Source organism: Mastomys coucha, unplaced genomic scaffold, assembly GCF_008632895.1.
Source record: "Mastomys coucha isolate ucsf_1 unplaced genomic scaffold, UCSF_Mcou_1 pScaffold22, whole genome shotgun sequence".
NCBI lineage: Eukaryota > Metazoa > Chordata > Mammalia > Rodentia > Muridae > Mastomys > Mastomys coucha.
The window spans coordinates 137,656,838-137,671,720 of NW_022196905.1; the positions used below are offsets into that span (position 1 = coordinate 137,656,838).

Here is a 14,883-nt window from a genome sequence, read left to right on the forward strand (position 1 = left end):
CTCAGTACCATCCCTGGTACCTGAGAGAGGACTGACCACAGGACGGAAGCAGTCTACAGGTTCAGTTTGGGCAGAGCCCAAAACCCTGCCCAGAACCTGCGAGAGGGGCTCAGCTTGACCACTTGTGCACCTGTAACCCCAGTACAGTGTGGGTGGCGACAGGCTTGCTGAAGCTTGAAACAGCAAGCCAAGTGCTTGCAGCCAAGCAGTTTGTAACCAAGCAGCTTGTAGCCAAGTGTGATGACCCAAGTGACTCCCCAAGTTGACCCACACATGTGCAGGGTAGCATGCAAATTTGCATGTGCACACAAATAACACAATATAATCAAAGAGCAAGCCACGGGATCAGAATGACAGCATGTCTCAACAGTATAAAGTGGAAAGTTGAAGTCCCTGGGTTCAGTTCCTAGCACCCACACGGAGATACACAACCACGGGCCTCTAAGGGCACTGTACATGCATGGTACATAGGCATACTTGCACATGAAATCCATACACATCAAATCCTTAAAATTTAATTAAAGATGTTCCATAGGGCTGGGGTGTAGCTCACTAGAGACACACCAGCTCAGTATGTGCAATGCCATGGGTTTGAATCTCAGCACCACAAAATGAAAATCCCATAACACCTATGAAACTGTTTAGAAAAAAATTTATTTTGAACACATGAAAGGAAAATTTAGAGATTACCCACCCCCCCCAATAAGACACAGATCCTTTCCAAGGTGATGGGGAATCCCAACAGGTGTCCCTGAGCAGTGCCCAGTGCTGCATACGAGCTGGGTCTCACCCTCTGCATTCTGAGCTCATGGAGCTGCAGAAAACCGGTGTTGGTGGCAGAGACACTTCACATTCCTGAGGCAGGGCAAACGGACCTGCAGGCGGCGGCTTACCCACCAGCATGCCCTGGTGGCGAGCTGAGAGTATCTGCGTGACAACTGTCACTCATGGACTGGCATATCTAAAAACACCTGCAGCACTCTCTGCAGAGGGCGGAGCCCACTCGCTTTCATCATCCAATCTGGATATTTAATATGACCAGGTAGGAGGCATCCTGGCAACAGCAACTTGGGACATCAGTACCAAGATGGTTCTGCCAGCTGGAGGGACCACCTGCTGCCTCCCAGGGGTCTTTGTCCACGGGGCCAGCACCCCTCTCTCCAAGGGCTTCCTTGGCCCAGGTGCAAGGCACACAGCTGCCTGGCGGCTTGGCTCAGAGGGGCCAGCCTAGCGGATGGGCCTGAACGGGAAGGTCACACCTGAGATGAAGGTGTGCCCTGGGTGCGTGGGCAGGGCTGGGTGGGCAGCTGGATGGGCTGGCACAGCCCCATAGGCCAGCGGGGGAGTATGGATATGTGGGTAGAACCCAGGGGGAAGAGCGGTGTGTGGCGACTGCTGCACTGGGCCCGAGATCACAAGCTGGAGCAGGCTGCAAACACAAGGAGAGAGATTAGGACCGAGGCCTTAAGCCCAGTGCTCCACTTGGCCTGTTCTCCCAAATGCTACAAGCCTGACAGCACATGCCTGTCATCCCAACCCTCCAGAAGCTGCTCTGTCCCACTGTCCCTATGTACCTGGTGCCTCACACCTCCTGAGTCAGGGGCTCCTGGGAGGTAAACCTGGAGCACAGGAGACTGGAGAAGGGAATGATAGTTAGCATGACCTAGCCCAGGACCGAGAGAAAAGGAGCTATAGGGACAAAGCTGCAATCCCACCAAGGATGGGTGGATACGCTTGGAACCATGGACCATGTGAAATTCTCCATGTGGCATCCGGAACCCTAAGCCCTCAGAACTCGAGGTTCACAGAGGTTGGTCTCTAGTTTTATGTCAACTTAACAGAAGCTAGAGTTATCTGAAAGGAAGGAACCTCAATCAAAAAAATGCTTCCATAATATCCAGCTGTTGAGCATTTTCTTAATTCGTGATTGATGGGGGGAGGACCCATTCCATTGTGGGCAGTGCTATCCCTGGGCTGGTGGTCCTGGGTTCTATAAGAAAGCAGGCTGAGCAAGCCAAAGGGAGCAAGGCAGGTAGCAGCATCCCTCCATGACCTCTGAGTCAGTTCCTGCCTCGGGTTCCTGCTCTGCTTGTGTTCCTGCTCTGACGAAAGTCAAATAAATCCTTTCCTCCCCAGGTTGCTTTGGTCCTGGTGTTTCACACAACAGAAACCCCAACTAAGACAGCCTCCAAGCCATCCTGGGCCTTATCCATTCACCACACTGCCTCAGGACAACATCTTGGCCATCAGGAAAATGTCAATTCTAATTGAATTCCAACTGCATTCCATACATAAGCCCCACAACCAAGATCTAAGGAAGTAAGATGCCAGAGCCACACCCTCACTACCCAGACCCCGAGACTCTATGGTGACCCTCACCAGAACCTCTTCTCCCTTCCTTTCTATAGCCTCCACAGTCTGAATGCCCTGTCCTGAGTTCAGTGCTGCTCTGAGGTACCGTGTCTGAGGTCCCAGCTGGCAGCAGGATCAGAACCTCCTGCTCTCAAGCTCAGTGCGACCACCTTCCCTAAGTCTGCCTGGCTGTCCACACTGAGGACACAGCCTCCCTGCTTAGGTCTCTGCTGCAGACACAGCTCTCTACTCACTGAAGCTCAGCCTGGCCATGAGCCTGGAGACTGCCCTTTCATCACCAAATCCAGCCTTCCTGACACCCAGTTCCACCATGCTGCCCCTCCCTGCACGCTGACTATGATGCAGCTGTACCCAGTGACAGCCTGCCCTAACGTGGACCCTGCTGCTCTTTGGACACTGTCTTGAGCTTCCCTAGAGCAGGGGAGGGATTGTCACAGACCCTCCTGTGGCAGCAGCACAGGGAACTCAAAACTCCCAGGAGACCTCAGACAGTCACTGTAGCCATGGAGAGAATGGGCGGAGTTAAGGGGCCAAAGCCTCTCCGAGGCCCTTTCAAAAAACAAACAACAAATCCCTACACACATCTACTTTTGTTTCATGTGTAAGGATGTTCTGCCTGCATGTCTATCTGTGTACCACATGCCTCCAGTGCACAGGAGGCCAGAGGAGGTGTGGGGCAGATCCTCAGAAGGGGCATTAGAGTCAGTTGTGAGCTGTCACTTGAGTGCTAGGAATCCAATCAGGTCCTCTGCAAGAGCAACAAGTGCTCTGAACTGCTGGGCCATCTCGTGAGACTCTCTGAGGTATTTTCATTTATAACACATTTTCTTTTTGTTAAAATAACTCTGAGTGGTAGTACACACCTTTAATCCCAGCACTCAGGAGGCAGGGGCAGGTGGATCTCTGGGTTTGAGACTAACCTGGTCTACAGAGTGAGTTCCAGGACATCCAGGGCTACACAGAGAAACCCTGTCTCGGAAAACCAACAAAACCAACCAACCAACCAAAATCTCTGGGTAAGAAGCTCAATCAAAACATTTATAAACCAGGTGAATTTAAGGTCAGCCTGGCCTACATGGCCAGACACCTCCCTCTCTCCTCTCTCTCCTTCCTTCTCTCTCAAAAGAAAGAAAGAGAGAGAGAGAGAAAGAGAAAGAGAAAGAAAGGAGGTAAGGGAAGAAAAGGGGAAAAGTCAATAAGCCTACCAAGCACTACAGAGGCCATACCCTACCAGAGAGTTAGCATTTCCAGAAGTTCCCAGTCTGGTGGGAAAGTTAGAACTCACAGTGTCCACAGTGAAATGCAATGGTCTGGTAGCCAGAAAAGGAGAAGTGGGCCCTGAACAGCGCTCCAGCCACTGCAGGTGACTTAAGTATTCTGCCAGTACCTCTCCCACTCCACCACTGGGCCAGACACTCAGCCACTTTCCCATGGGAACTTGAGAGTACAAGACTGGGTGACAGGGCCGCACTATGGCACAGACCACCCTCTCTCAACTTGCAATGAAGCAGCACTCAGCTGACGTGCCAGCTCCTGCCCAGACTGGCTAGTGTGGCAGAGCCAGGAACCAGATGCTGGTGGCTATGACAACCGGTACAGCTAAGATGCCTAGCTCCTTATCCAGGCTGCCTGCCAGCACCAGTCCTGGGACCCAGTAAAAAGTGACAGGATCAAGTGACCCAGGACCCAATAACAAATGAACGAAGACCAGCAGTCTTACCAGCACCTTACCACTGCTGTAAGCCTGCCCTGTTCATACCTCACCACTGCTATAAGCTTGCCCTGTTCACACCTCACCACTGCTGTAAGCTTGCCCTGTTCACACCTTACCACTGCTGTAAGCCTGCCCTATTCATACCTCACCACTGCTATAAGCTTGCCCTGTTCACACCTCACCACTGCTGTAAGCTTGCCCTGTTCACACCTTACCACTGCTGTAAACCCGCCCCCGTTCACAAGTCTGGCTTCAAGTGAAAACAGCACCTTGCTCAGCAGTCACAATTACTATCTGTGTGGGTGTATATGATGCACATGTACACGTGAATCATGCAGATACATATGGATACTCATGTATGTGAATGTGGACATACGTGTGCCACGGCAAACATGGAGGTCAGAGGACAACCTCAGATATCAGCTCTCACCTTCCACCTGGCCTGAGCTGGAGTCTCAACTGTTTTTCACTGTCTTCCAGGCTAGCTGCCCTGTGAGCTGTCAGGGAGTTTCCTGTCTCTATCTCCACTCTTGCTACAGGAGAATTGGGAATTACAGATAACTTGCGTGCTACAAGTTGGCTTTTTTAATGTGGGTCCTGAGAATTTAGCTCCCCTTGTTTGTGCATTAAGTGTTTCTGCCAGCTGAGCCAACTCCCAGCCACAGTTTCCATCTTGAGCAGTTATGCAGCCCTCTCTTCTAAAGGATGACGGTTGCTGACCAGTCCCTGCACCTGGGATTGAGGGCCACCATGCTCCCTGTGATCTGTATGAGACTGTCATGCACAGACCTTTTGGCTTTGCTTCTAAGGACAGAGTCACAGAACTGGAATGCTCACATTCTGAAAGGGGCAGCAGCTCCCATGAGACACACTATGAGGCAGACATCACTGCCACCCCCAAAGGGAAACTGAGTCCCAGAGACACACACAGAGACTGCCCAAATATCATCACAACTCCAAAGCCAAGTGCCTGCTGAGGAAAGCCATGCATAGGTAGGAGCAGCACACTGGGCTCTTTGAGTCACCGCAGTGTGAGGACACACCACCCCCAGCACATACAGAAGATCTTGGCTTCACGTCTAGGGAGAGTCACAGAGGTGCAATGTCCAGGTTCTGAGAGGGACAGCTCACAGGAGACACCAAGGCCAAGCACTGCTCTAACAGAAGCACACTGATTTAGCAGCTGTGAGTGACACTGGGAGAGCGCTGTAGTCTCTCCCACTCCTGCGAGAGGGCTGTCTTGAGCCCCTGCTTTTCCCAGGGCTAATCTAACCCTGCAGAAAGCTCATCAGGGAATACTCGGCCACCCGCAGACCAGCTTTCCCCAGGGACAAGGTGTCTTGCCCGCTCTGCCTCCTGCATTCCCACCCTGCCCTGGCAACGTCAACCCAGTTGGAGGTAGGAACACCTACTTGTTATGGGGTAGCCGGGAGCACAAGGTTCTCAGGTCATCTGTAATTAAGGAGACATGAGATTAGACTGGGAGACCTGGGTTTGAGGTTCTCAGCAAGACTGCTGATCAGTCTGCTGCAGCAAGCTCCCAGCCTCCTTAGAAACTGGATTCTCCTGAATGGCAGTTTTCACTTAAAATAAAAACAAACTGGAAACAGAAGAAGCCACTTGGAAAGGAGGTGGCCCTACTAACAATCTGCTGAGTGTCTAGGAAAAAGCCACAAGTCAGGGCTCTTACTCAGTAATCAAATACCCAGGGTAAAATGGGGGGACTCATCAATGGCAACTCTCCACTGGGGACACAGGCCAACAGTGCATTAGACAGCAAATGCAGGGCTGGTGCTGTAGCTCCATGATAGAGAGCTCACTAGCTCAATAGAGCTAGATAAAGGCCCTAGCTCAATCTCTAGTACTGGCCACCAGCCTCCCCCCCCCCAAAAAAGAGGAAGTCAGACAGTGAATATATCCAAGCATGGTGGCTCACTCCCATAACCACTCAGGTACAGAGGCAGAAAAACTGCTATGAGTTTCAGGCTAGCCTGGGCTATACAAAGCAAGATTCACCCCACACACACCCCAAAATCTTAGTCCTACAGTTGAAAAGCTCCGTGTACTCTAGCCGCCCTGTGTGGAAAGAACCAGGTAATATCCAGATGTCTCATCTAGAGCACAGTAGGACCCATGAGGGTGACTCTGGGGGACATTCTAGGGCTTTCCACCAACCTCCCTTATAGTCACGGGGATAGGGAGCAAGTCCCTAAAGAATCAAAGGCAGTATCCATCTGGAATCCCCTGTCCTTTCTGCCTACAACATGGGGTCACGGGTTCAGCACTTACCCCTTGTGCACAGCAGGGCCCCCGATGTCATGGCCACCTGCAAGGCCTGGGCCAAGCGGTCCAGGGCAAGCTCGATCTCCTGGGAGGCATTGAGGGGGTTCAGTTCATCTGCTAGTCTGTTGATCTCCTCTACAAGCGGGACCATGTGGTCAAACAGGATGAGCCCCAAGCGTCCGTACAGATTCTTCTCAGTCAGGTGTAGCTGGAGCGTCATAAGGACCTGCAGGACGCTCAGGTGGAGCTTTGAGTACAGCAGGTGTGAGTCTCTGTCTGTGCCCGTGCCTGAGTCCTTGGCAACCTTGTGATTGACGTGGCCATTGGACAAGCAAGGCTTCTTCCTTTTGTAGGCCAGAGGGGCCTTCACACACCACCGGATCAGCCCAATGAGGGGCGTGAGCTCTAAAAATCCTATGGGCAGGTTGGCGGCGATGGGAGTATTTAAAAACGTGATAAGAATCAGCCTCGGGTCCTCGAAAATCCAGCTGACAATCATTTCAAGCAAGTCCAAAGGTGGGATGAGGTCATCTGCAAAGAGACATGCAGTCAGGAGTGGATCTAGCCTCGGAGACAGGAGCAGAGTGGACGGTGGGGGATGGGCCCCTGAGTTGACAGCCTTCATGTCTGGCACTCAGATGCCTACTGCCCAAGTCACATCCTATCTCCTTTCCGACATCTGCTCCATGATCGATGTCCTGGCCCCAGTGTTCAGGACCCTACTGCCAAAGCCAAGGCTCAGAAGAAAACAAGTAAAAATAAAACCACTTCAGTAACTTAACAATTCCCTTGAACTCCAACACTTCCACCCCTACACACACTTACTTATTTAATTTGTGGTGTGTGTGTGTGCACACGCGCGTGCATATGTAGAGGTCGGAGGACAACCTGCAGGAGTCCCTTCTCTTTCCACTTATACATGGGTCCCAGGGATTGAACTCAAGTTTCATGTCATATGGCACATGCTTCTGCACATGGTTCTCAACCTTCCTAATACCATGACCCTTTAATACAGCTCCTCATGTTATGGTGATGCCAAACCATAACATTATTTTCACTTCATAACCGTAATTTTGGTGTTGTTATGAACTGTAATGTAAATATTTTTGGATAGGGGTTTACCAAAGGGATTGCAGCCCGCAGGTTGAGAGCTGCTGTTCTATGCAATGAGCTATCTCTCTAGCCCCTAGCTCAAAACTACTGGTGTACTGGCCCTTGTCTGGGTGGAGGTTCCCTCCCTAGAGCCAGTATCTCCTCCGCAGTACAGTGACAGCCACAGTGACCTTCAGGGAGCAGCGTGGAGTACTGATAGTCATCCATCAGCAGCCCCAAAGCTGGAACCCTTGTGTAAGCACCAGTGTGACTCCAGAAAAGCACTAACAAGGGCAGAAACTACCACTAACTCTGGGCCTACTGTGTGTCAGGTGCTGGTCCCTGTCCTTTATACAGACCAATATACTTAATCCACACGCCACCTCAGAGTCCTTTCTCAGAACTCATTAGAAATAGGTGGTGGAGCCGGGTGTGGTGGCACACGCCTCTGATACCAGCACTCAGCAGGCAGGAGCAGAAGGATCTGTCAGTTCAAGGATAGCCTGGTCTACAAAGTGAGTCCAGGAGAGCCAGGGCTGTTATACCAAGAAACTCTGTCTCAAACAACAATAACAACAACACAAACAAACAAAACACACACAAAAAAAACCAAAAAACCTAAAACAACAAATAAAACAAAACCAACAGGTGGTGGGCTCATCTCTGACTTTTGCCTGGCTCGTATGTCACCAAGCTACACTGCCCAATTTGGGATCAAAGGAATATGCTCAGGCTATATATATGGCCCAGCCTCCTTCCTGAGGCTACGTCCTCTCAGCTCAGCTCCTGGGAGAGCAAGGCCTTGGCTCAAGCGCGTCCGAGAAGGACTTGGGAAGCAAGGCATGCACTCCCTCTCCTGGAATAAGGGTCCCAGGCTTTCTTCCTCTGGGAGACCATCTCCAATTGTCCTGACAACACTGCCCCCCAACCCCCTCCCACTCCCTGCAGCAGGCAGCAGCTGTGGTCTACCCCCCTGTGGCAATCCTGTATCTGTCCCCTCAATTCCCTAAGGAGTTTCTGCCCTCCACGTTCCTAGCACTTGCCCAGGCCTTGGTGGAGGCACCTGCCGTGGCCTAAAGGAAGCATGCATGCATTCAGGTGAGGGTGTGCGTTTATGCCCTGGGCACACACGTGACATGTGCTTAGTGACTGAATTCTCCATTCCCACAGAGGAGACCTGTGTTCTTGAACTCGTTTTGCCTACATGTATGTATATGCGCTACATGCATGCAACTCAGTCCTCTGTAGAAGCAACGAGCGCTTCTAACAATGGAAGCACCCTTTCAGCCTGAGAGCCGCAAAGGCTATGCCCAATAAAAATGGTAAGATGGGGGACAAACACATAACCAACGGGGCTGTGGTGGAACAGGAAATAGAAATGTTCCCAAAGACTCTCAAACTGCTGCCTGAGCTATCAGATCAGGACAAGACACTAACTGTCCGTCAGCCTCAGGGCAGCTAGGGCAGAGGACAGAGGGAGGAGACTGAACCCAGAGCACAAGAGCAGACTCCAAGCTTCACATAGAAAGCAACACAAACACCTTCCCTTTATGGGAAAACTGCCTAAGCCATAAGACACTGACTGTGGTTAACCAGAGCAGGGGCTCAGGCCTCCACAGCTGGGCTTCGCTACCCATTCCCTCCCTAACGGGCATGTTCCCAGGACAGTATCAATGAGCAAGGCTTTCTGCGCAAGTCCTTCCACATCTGTGTCTTCTCTGGCACCTACTTCCTGGCTGTCCTTCCAGAAGACCTGTATTTAATGCCCCAGCACCCGCACATGGCTCACACTGTCTATAATTACAGTCCTAGGGCATCCAACACCTTCTTCTGGCCTCCATGGATACCAGTCATTCATGTGGTGCACAGATATACATGCAGGCAAAGAGGCCACACATGGGAAGAAAACAAGGAAAAGAGAGGAAGAAGAAGAGGAGGAAGGGGAAAGAGGAGGAAGAGGAGAGTAAGATGATGGTTTGTATATGCTTGACCCAGGGAGCAACACCCCTAGGAAGTGTGGAGTAGGTGTATCACTGTAGGTGTGAGCTTAAATACCCTTGTCCTAGTTGCCTGGAAGTCAGTATTCTGCTAGCAGCCTTGAGATGAAGATGTAGAACTCTCAACTCCTCCTACATCACGCCTGCCTGGAATCGGCCACGTTCCCACCTTAATGATACTGGACTGAACCAGCCCCAAATGTTGTCCTTTATAAGGCTTGCCTTGGTCATGGTGTCTGTTCACAGCAGTAAAACCCTAACTAAGACAGAGAGAAGGAGGAGAAAGAAGAAACTTAAAGATAGATGGATGGATGGATGGATGGATGAATGGACGGACAGACAGACAGAAGACCACTTGCTGTTCTTTCAGAGGACTTGTGCTTGGTTCCCAGCTCCCACACTGGGCAGCTCACAACTGCCTGTGCCTTCACCTTCAAGGGATTGGAAACTCAATTCTAGCTTTCTTGGGCACCCAGTTACCTGTCATACCCCGCCCCCCCCCCCATGGACATAATTCAGAATAAATCTTGTGGAGAGGCAGTCACATGTCTATTGAAAAGGACCTGTACCTGGTTTTCTAACGCTCTTATTAACACAATCCAGACCCAAACAACTGTGAAGAATTGAACAAAGCCGCTTTTAGCAAATGGCAAAGATTGAGATGCGTACATTTAGGCTTTGCAATTAGGAGTCAGCGGCAAGGATCTGGAGAGTGGGGGCGAGCACTCGCTGCTCTTCACCTGAGTTCAGTTCCCACGGTTGGACCATCTGTGACTCCAGCTCCAAGGGCCTCTGTGGGCACTGCACACGTGACTCACATGCTCACTGTATGCATGCACGCACACACAAAATAAAACAAAACAAAATCCAATGTAGTCACTGGTGCATGGGATGTGGTTCCAGGGTAGAATGTTTGCCTAGCCATGCTTGCAGCTCTGGGTTCTACCCCCGCAAAAAAGATAAAGTACACAAAGCTGGAGTTCACCAGAAGCTGCTTCGAGAGAAACAGCCTGCTGGACACTCACCTGATGACAGGTCATAGAGCGCAGTCACGGACGTTATAAACTGGCAGCAGAACCGAGGACTGGCACTAAAGATCTGCTTCAGTGTCTGAACAGAGCCTGGCACCAAACAGCAGTAGTCATCCACAAGGGCCCTGGCAAGCCTCACGCAGTAGACCACAGGCGTCCGCTGGGAAAAAGCCACAGTCCAAATCACTGAGGAACCCTGAGCTAGCAGGTAACAGCTGCATATAAACAGTGAGGACCACCCAAGTGGACAGTGCCACCTCGGGGCTTGGGGAGACCTGCTAACAGACCCCCTTGGAGCAGGTTCTCATCATCTAAGCCCATGGAACACGTCCAGGGCCATTTCCCAGCCTCAGGTGAGCTCGGCTCCACCGGATGGCCAAGCTTACCAGCCTGCTAGCCTACACTCCAGCACTAGAGGGCAGAGGTGAGTTCTTGAAACAGGGACCATGCCGCAGGCAAAGGTGGGATATTTACATAAACCTTCTGCCTGTCTTGGTCAAGAGTGACTTTGGTAAGATCACTGTTGAGGAAATGACAGTTTCTGTAGGACACCATACATCAAAATTACCCGTTACTACCACTGTGAGGTTTGGAAGAGTTTGTTAATTATCACAAGATAAAATGTTTGCTACAGCCGGGCGTGGTAGTTCAAGCCTCGGAGTCAGCACTAGGAAGCCTGAGGCAAAAGGACCATGAGTTGTAGGCTGGCCTAAGCTATAGAGCTAAACTTGTTTTTCTTAAGATTTTATTTTAAACGGTGCATAGACCTGTGTATCTCTGAGTAGGTCCATACATGCGAGTACTGGCATTCAAGGAGGACAGAGTGGGGAATGGATCCCCAGGAGCTGGAGTTATAGGCACTTGGAAGCTGGATATGGGTGCTAAGACCTGAATTTAGGTTGCTTGTATGAGCAGTATGTCTCTTAACCATGAAGCTATCTCTCCTTCCCTCTGCATACTGTTTTTTAAAATCCAACCATTTTTGCCTAAGAAATAGACTTTCCACGGGGCGTGGTGGTGCACGCCTTTAATCCCAGTACTTGGGAGGCAGAGGCAGGCGGATTTCTGAGTTCGAGGACAGCCTGGTCTGCAGAGTGAGTTCCAGGACAGCTAGGGCTACACAGAGAAACCCTGCCTCGGGGGAGAAAAAAAAAGATGAAGAAGAAAAAGAAATAGGTTTTCCATTTATTCTGAAGATGAGACCTTTTTTTTCTTTATCAAAAAATTATTTAAGGCTGGGTGTGGTGTCACAAACCTTTAATGTGGGGAGGCAGAGGTAGGCAGACCTTTGTGAGTTAGAGGCCAGCCTGGTCTACAGAATGAATTCCATACCAATAAAGGTTATACGGTAAGATGCAAAATGGGGGAATGGTGGGTGATTTGACCAATAAAGCTCTTGCCCCACAAGCCTGACAACCTGAGAGAAAACTCTGTAACTACATAAAGACAAAAGAAGTGGGGGCCTAGAGAGATGCCTCAGTGGTTAGGGGCATTGGTTGCTCTCCCAGAGGACCCAAGTTCAATTCCCAGCACCCACATGGTGGCTCACAACCATCTGTAACTCTGGTTCCAGGGATCAAAAGCCAGCTTCCAGCCTCCATGATGAGCACCAAGCACACAGGTGGTACACAGACACACATACAGGAAGAACATCCCCATTCAAAACAATTACAAGTTAGTAAATAATTTAAAATTTTTAAGATAAAAAGGAGCCAAGAAAGCCAGGTGGTGGTGAAGCACACCTTTAACCCCAGCACTTGGGAGGCAGAGGTAGGCAGATCTCTGAGTTTGAGACCAGCCTGGTCTAAAAAAGTGAGTTCCAGGACGGCCAGGGCTACACAGAGAAACCCTGTCTCAAACAATGGAAAATTTTAAAAAGGTGAAAGTAGTGAACTGACTTCACAAAGTTGTCCTCAGACCTCTACAGATATGCTGTGGCACAGACAACCACACACATATCATACATGCACATTAATAATAACTAAACACTTTAAGTAAACTGGGTGTGATGGCACATACCTTTAATCGCAAACACTTGGGAGGCAGAGACAAGTGGGTCTTGGTTGAGTTCAAGGTCAGCCTGGTCTACATTTCGAGATCCAGGACAGCCGGGGCTACATAATCAGAATCTGTTTCAAACTAAAACAAACCCTAACCAGTTACTACTGTGTACACAAGAAGGCTACATACAATTCCAGAGCCAGACACAGTGGCTCCTATAATCCTCAAGAGGCTCAGGTAGAAGAGTCATGAGGTTTGAATCCAGCCTGGGCTACACACCAAATCCTTGTTTCAAAAAGATCAAACAAACAAAAAGATTGCTTGCTCCATAAGAATGGGACTGGGTGTAGCACCCAGGCAGCAATGATCGATGACATCACAGTGTGTAAGAGACCTCTATGGACATCCAGTTACATCCAAACTCTTGTTATCCTGTCTATGGAGACTGTGGGAAGTAATGTTATTTCGAGAGCAGTACCTGGAGCCAGGAGGCTGCACATTCCAACACAGGGATCCGACACACGGCCACGGCCATGGAGACCAGCTTTCCCAACAAGCTCATTCGGCTGTCGTCGGCTTTGTTCCCTTGGGGGCTGAAAAGGGAGGAGAAAATGATCTGCCGCACAGAGTCCTTGCTTTGCTCCTGGAAATAACTGCACATGATTTCAAGAAGCTGGAGCTCCTGGAGCGAATTCAGTCTCTGTAAAAAACAAAACCCGGAAGAGAAGCTGTGAGAGAAGAGGGCCTACACCTGCCCCTTAGCTTCCACAGTAAAGGATTAGGGAAGTGGGTGCTTGGAATCCCAGCAAACACGAGGCTGAGACTAGAGAATCTTGAGTTCCAGATTGGCCCGAGATACACGGTACATAGTGAGATAGTGTCTCAAAAAGAAAAAAAAAAATCTGTTCTTTTTCCCAGGGTTTACTTTTTCACCTTTCTGAAGCCTAAGCCCCCAAGGACTTAACCCTACGAATAAGCAAAGGAAAAAGCCCTGCATCTAGTTGAGCAACATCCCAGGAGGATGTTAAGTAGCCAATTCCCACAGCCACCACCAGGATCATTGGTGGGCGACTGTCACACGCCTGCGAAACGGGCACGCGGCTGAGCAACGCCGCTGGACTGCAGGGCCGGGGGCTGAAAGAGGAGCGAGACCTCGGGGCGAGCGCCTGTCACCGAGCGAGGGCACGGCAGGGGCGAGCACCTTGGGCTGCGCGCCGCGTTCCTTGGGCACCTGGAACACGAACTCTTCCAGCAGCTCCACGGAGCCCTTGTCCACGATGGGCAGCGGCGCGCTCTGTAGCTGGCTGCTGAAGTAGATGTCCAGGTGGTACAGCACCTCCTTGGCGGCGCTCAGCGCGTCGCGCCGCAGCAGCGAGTGGCGGATGTCGCTCATGGTGCGGCCGCCCTGTCCCCGCCGCGAGTTCCACTTCCGCCGGGAGACAAAGAGGCGCGACCGGCCTGGGCCCGGACGCGGGCAGGGTCGCGGCGCCCGCCCGCCTCTAACAGGCGCCGACCCGCTCAGAGGACCATCGTCGTCGCCGCCGCTGCCACGGGCCAGCGGGTATCCTGGGATCCGACTGCGGCGCCGCCCAGAGCCGCGGGAGCCGACGCCACTCGGCCGAACGGGCGGCGGAAAGCCGGGGTGGTGACGGCGGCCCGCAGGGGCCAAGCTCGGGCTGCGGCCGCGCGCTCTCGTGAGCGCCCCCTGGCGGTGAAGCCGGCACGGGCAAGCACGAGTCCCCGCCCCGCCGTCTTCTCAAGTGTTTCTCAGGCTTCAGAGGTGTTCTTTCTTGCCTATCAGACACTCAGAGGTGTTCTGAGCCCGCACCATGTATGCAAGCCTTCTCGTGCTTCCCTCCAACCAGGACATGTTCTGATTGCACCCCCAGGGGGACTACTAGGACGAATGATGCTGGTATGCATCCCCACGCCCTGATCCTTCTGTACCAGGGTCCCTGTTTCCAAATTCTCTCCTGACTCCTGGCCCCTCTTAACTGCTATGCTCTAGCCAAGCCCAGGAGGACTATGGGAATCTTAGTACAAGGTTTAGCCCACATGCTCCCTTCTCTCTTCCTGAAAACTCTCCCACCCTACAAGCCCCACACTCCGAGCCCAGGATTTGTATTCAATGTATGGGCAATCATTTACACTCTGCACTGAACTGTCGGTGAAGATTGGAGATTCTTTTTTCCTTCTTTCTTTTCTTTTCTTTCTTTCTTTTGTGTGTGTGTGTGTGTGTGTGTGTGTGTGTGTTTTCGATACAGGATTTATCAGTGTAGCACTGGCTGTCCTGGAACTCACTGTATAGACCAGGCTGGCCTTGAACTCAGAGATCCACATTCCTCTGTCTCCTGAGCCCTGGGATCAAAGGTGTATACCACCTTCGCCCATG

General features: G+C 51.3%; 1 protein-coding gene across 1 annotated transcript; it reads right to left on the reverse strand.

The window, feature by feature from the left end:
- Positions 1 to 632: 632 nt before the first annotated feature.
- Positions 633 to 14,160, reverse strand: CUNH7orf26 (chromosome unknown C7orf26 homolog). Its single transcript, XM_031338622.1, has 6 exons — positions 13,693 to 14,160; positions 12,970 to 13,191; positions 10,485 to 10,650; positions 6,377 to 6,901; positions 5,500 to 5,539; positions 633 to 1,429 (listed from the first exon to the last, which is right to left on the reverse strand). The coding sequence occupies exons 1-6, from the start codon at positions 13,882 to 13,884 to the stop codon at positions 1,228 to 1,230; spliced, it is 1,347 nt and encodes a 448-aa protein (XP_031194482.1). The 5' UTR covers positions 13,885 to 14,160; the 3' UTR covers positions 633 to 1,227.
- Between the last annotated feature and the right edge of the window lie 723 nt (positions 14,161 to 14,883).

Excerpts from the sequence above, each read along its gene's own strand:
- CUNH7orf26 (XM_031338622.1), bottom strand. The coding sequence starts at position 13,884 with ATGAGCGACATCCGCCACTCGCTGCTGCGGCGCGACGCGCTGAGCGCC. Across the intron at positions 13,192-13,692 it reads AACGCGGCGCGCAGCCCAAG|AGACTGAATTCGCTCCAGGA; the intron begins GTGCTCGCCCCT and ends TGTTTTTTACAG. Across the intron at positions 10,651-12,969 it reads GTGCAGCCTCCTGGCTCCAG|CGGACGCCTGTGGTCTACTG; the intron begins GTACTGCTCTCG and ends GCTTTTTCCCAG.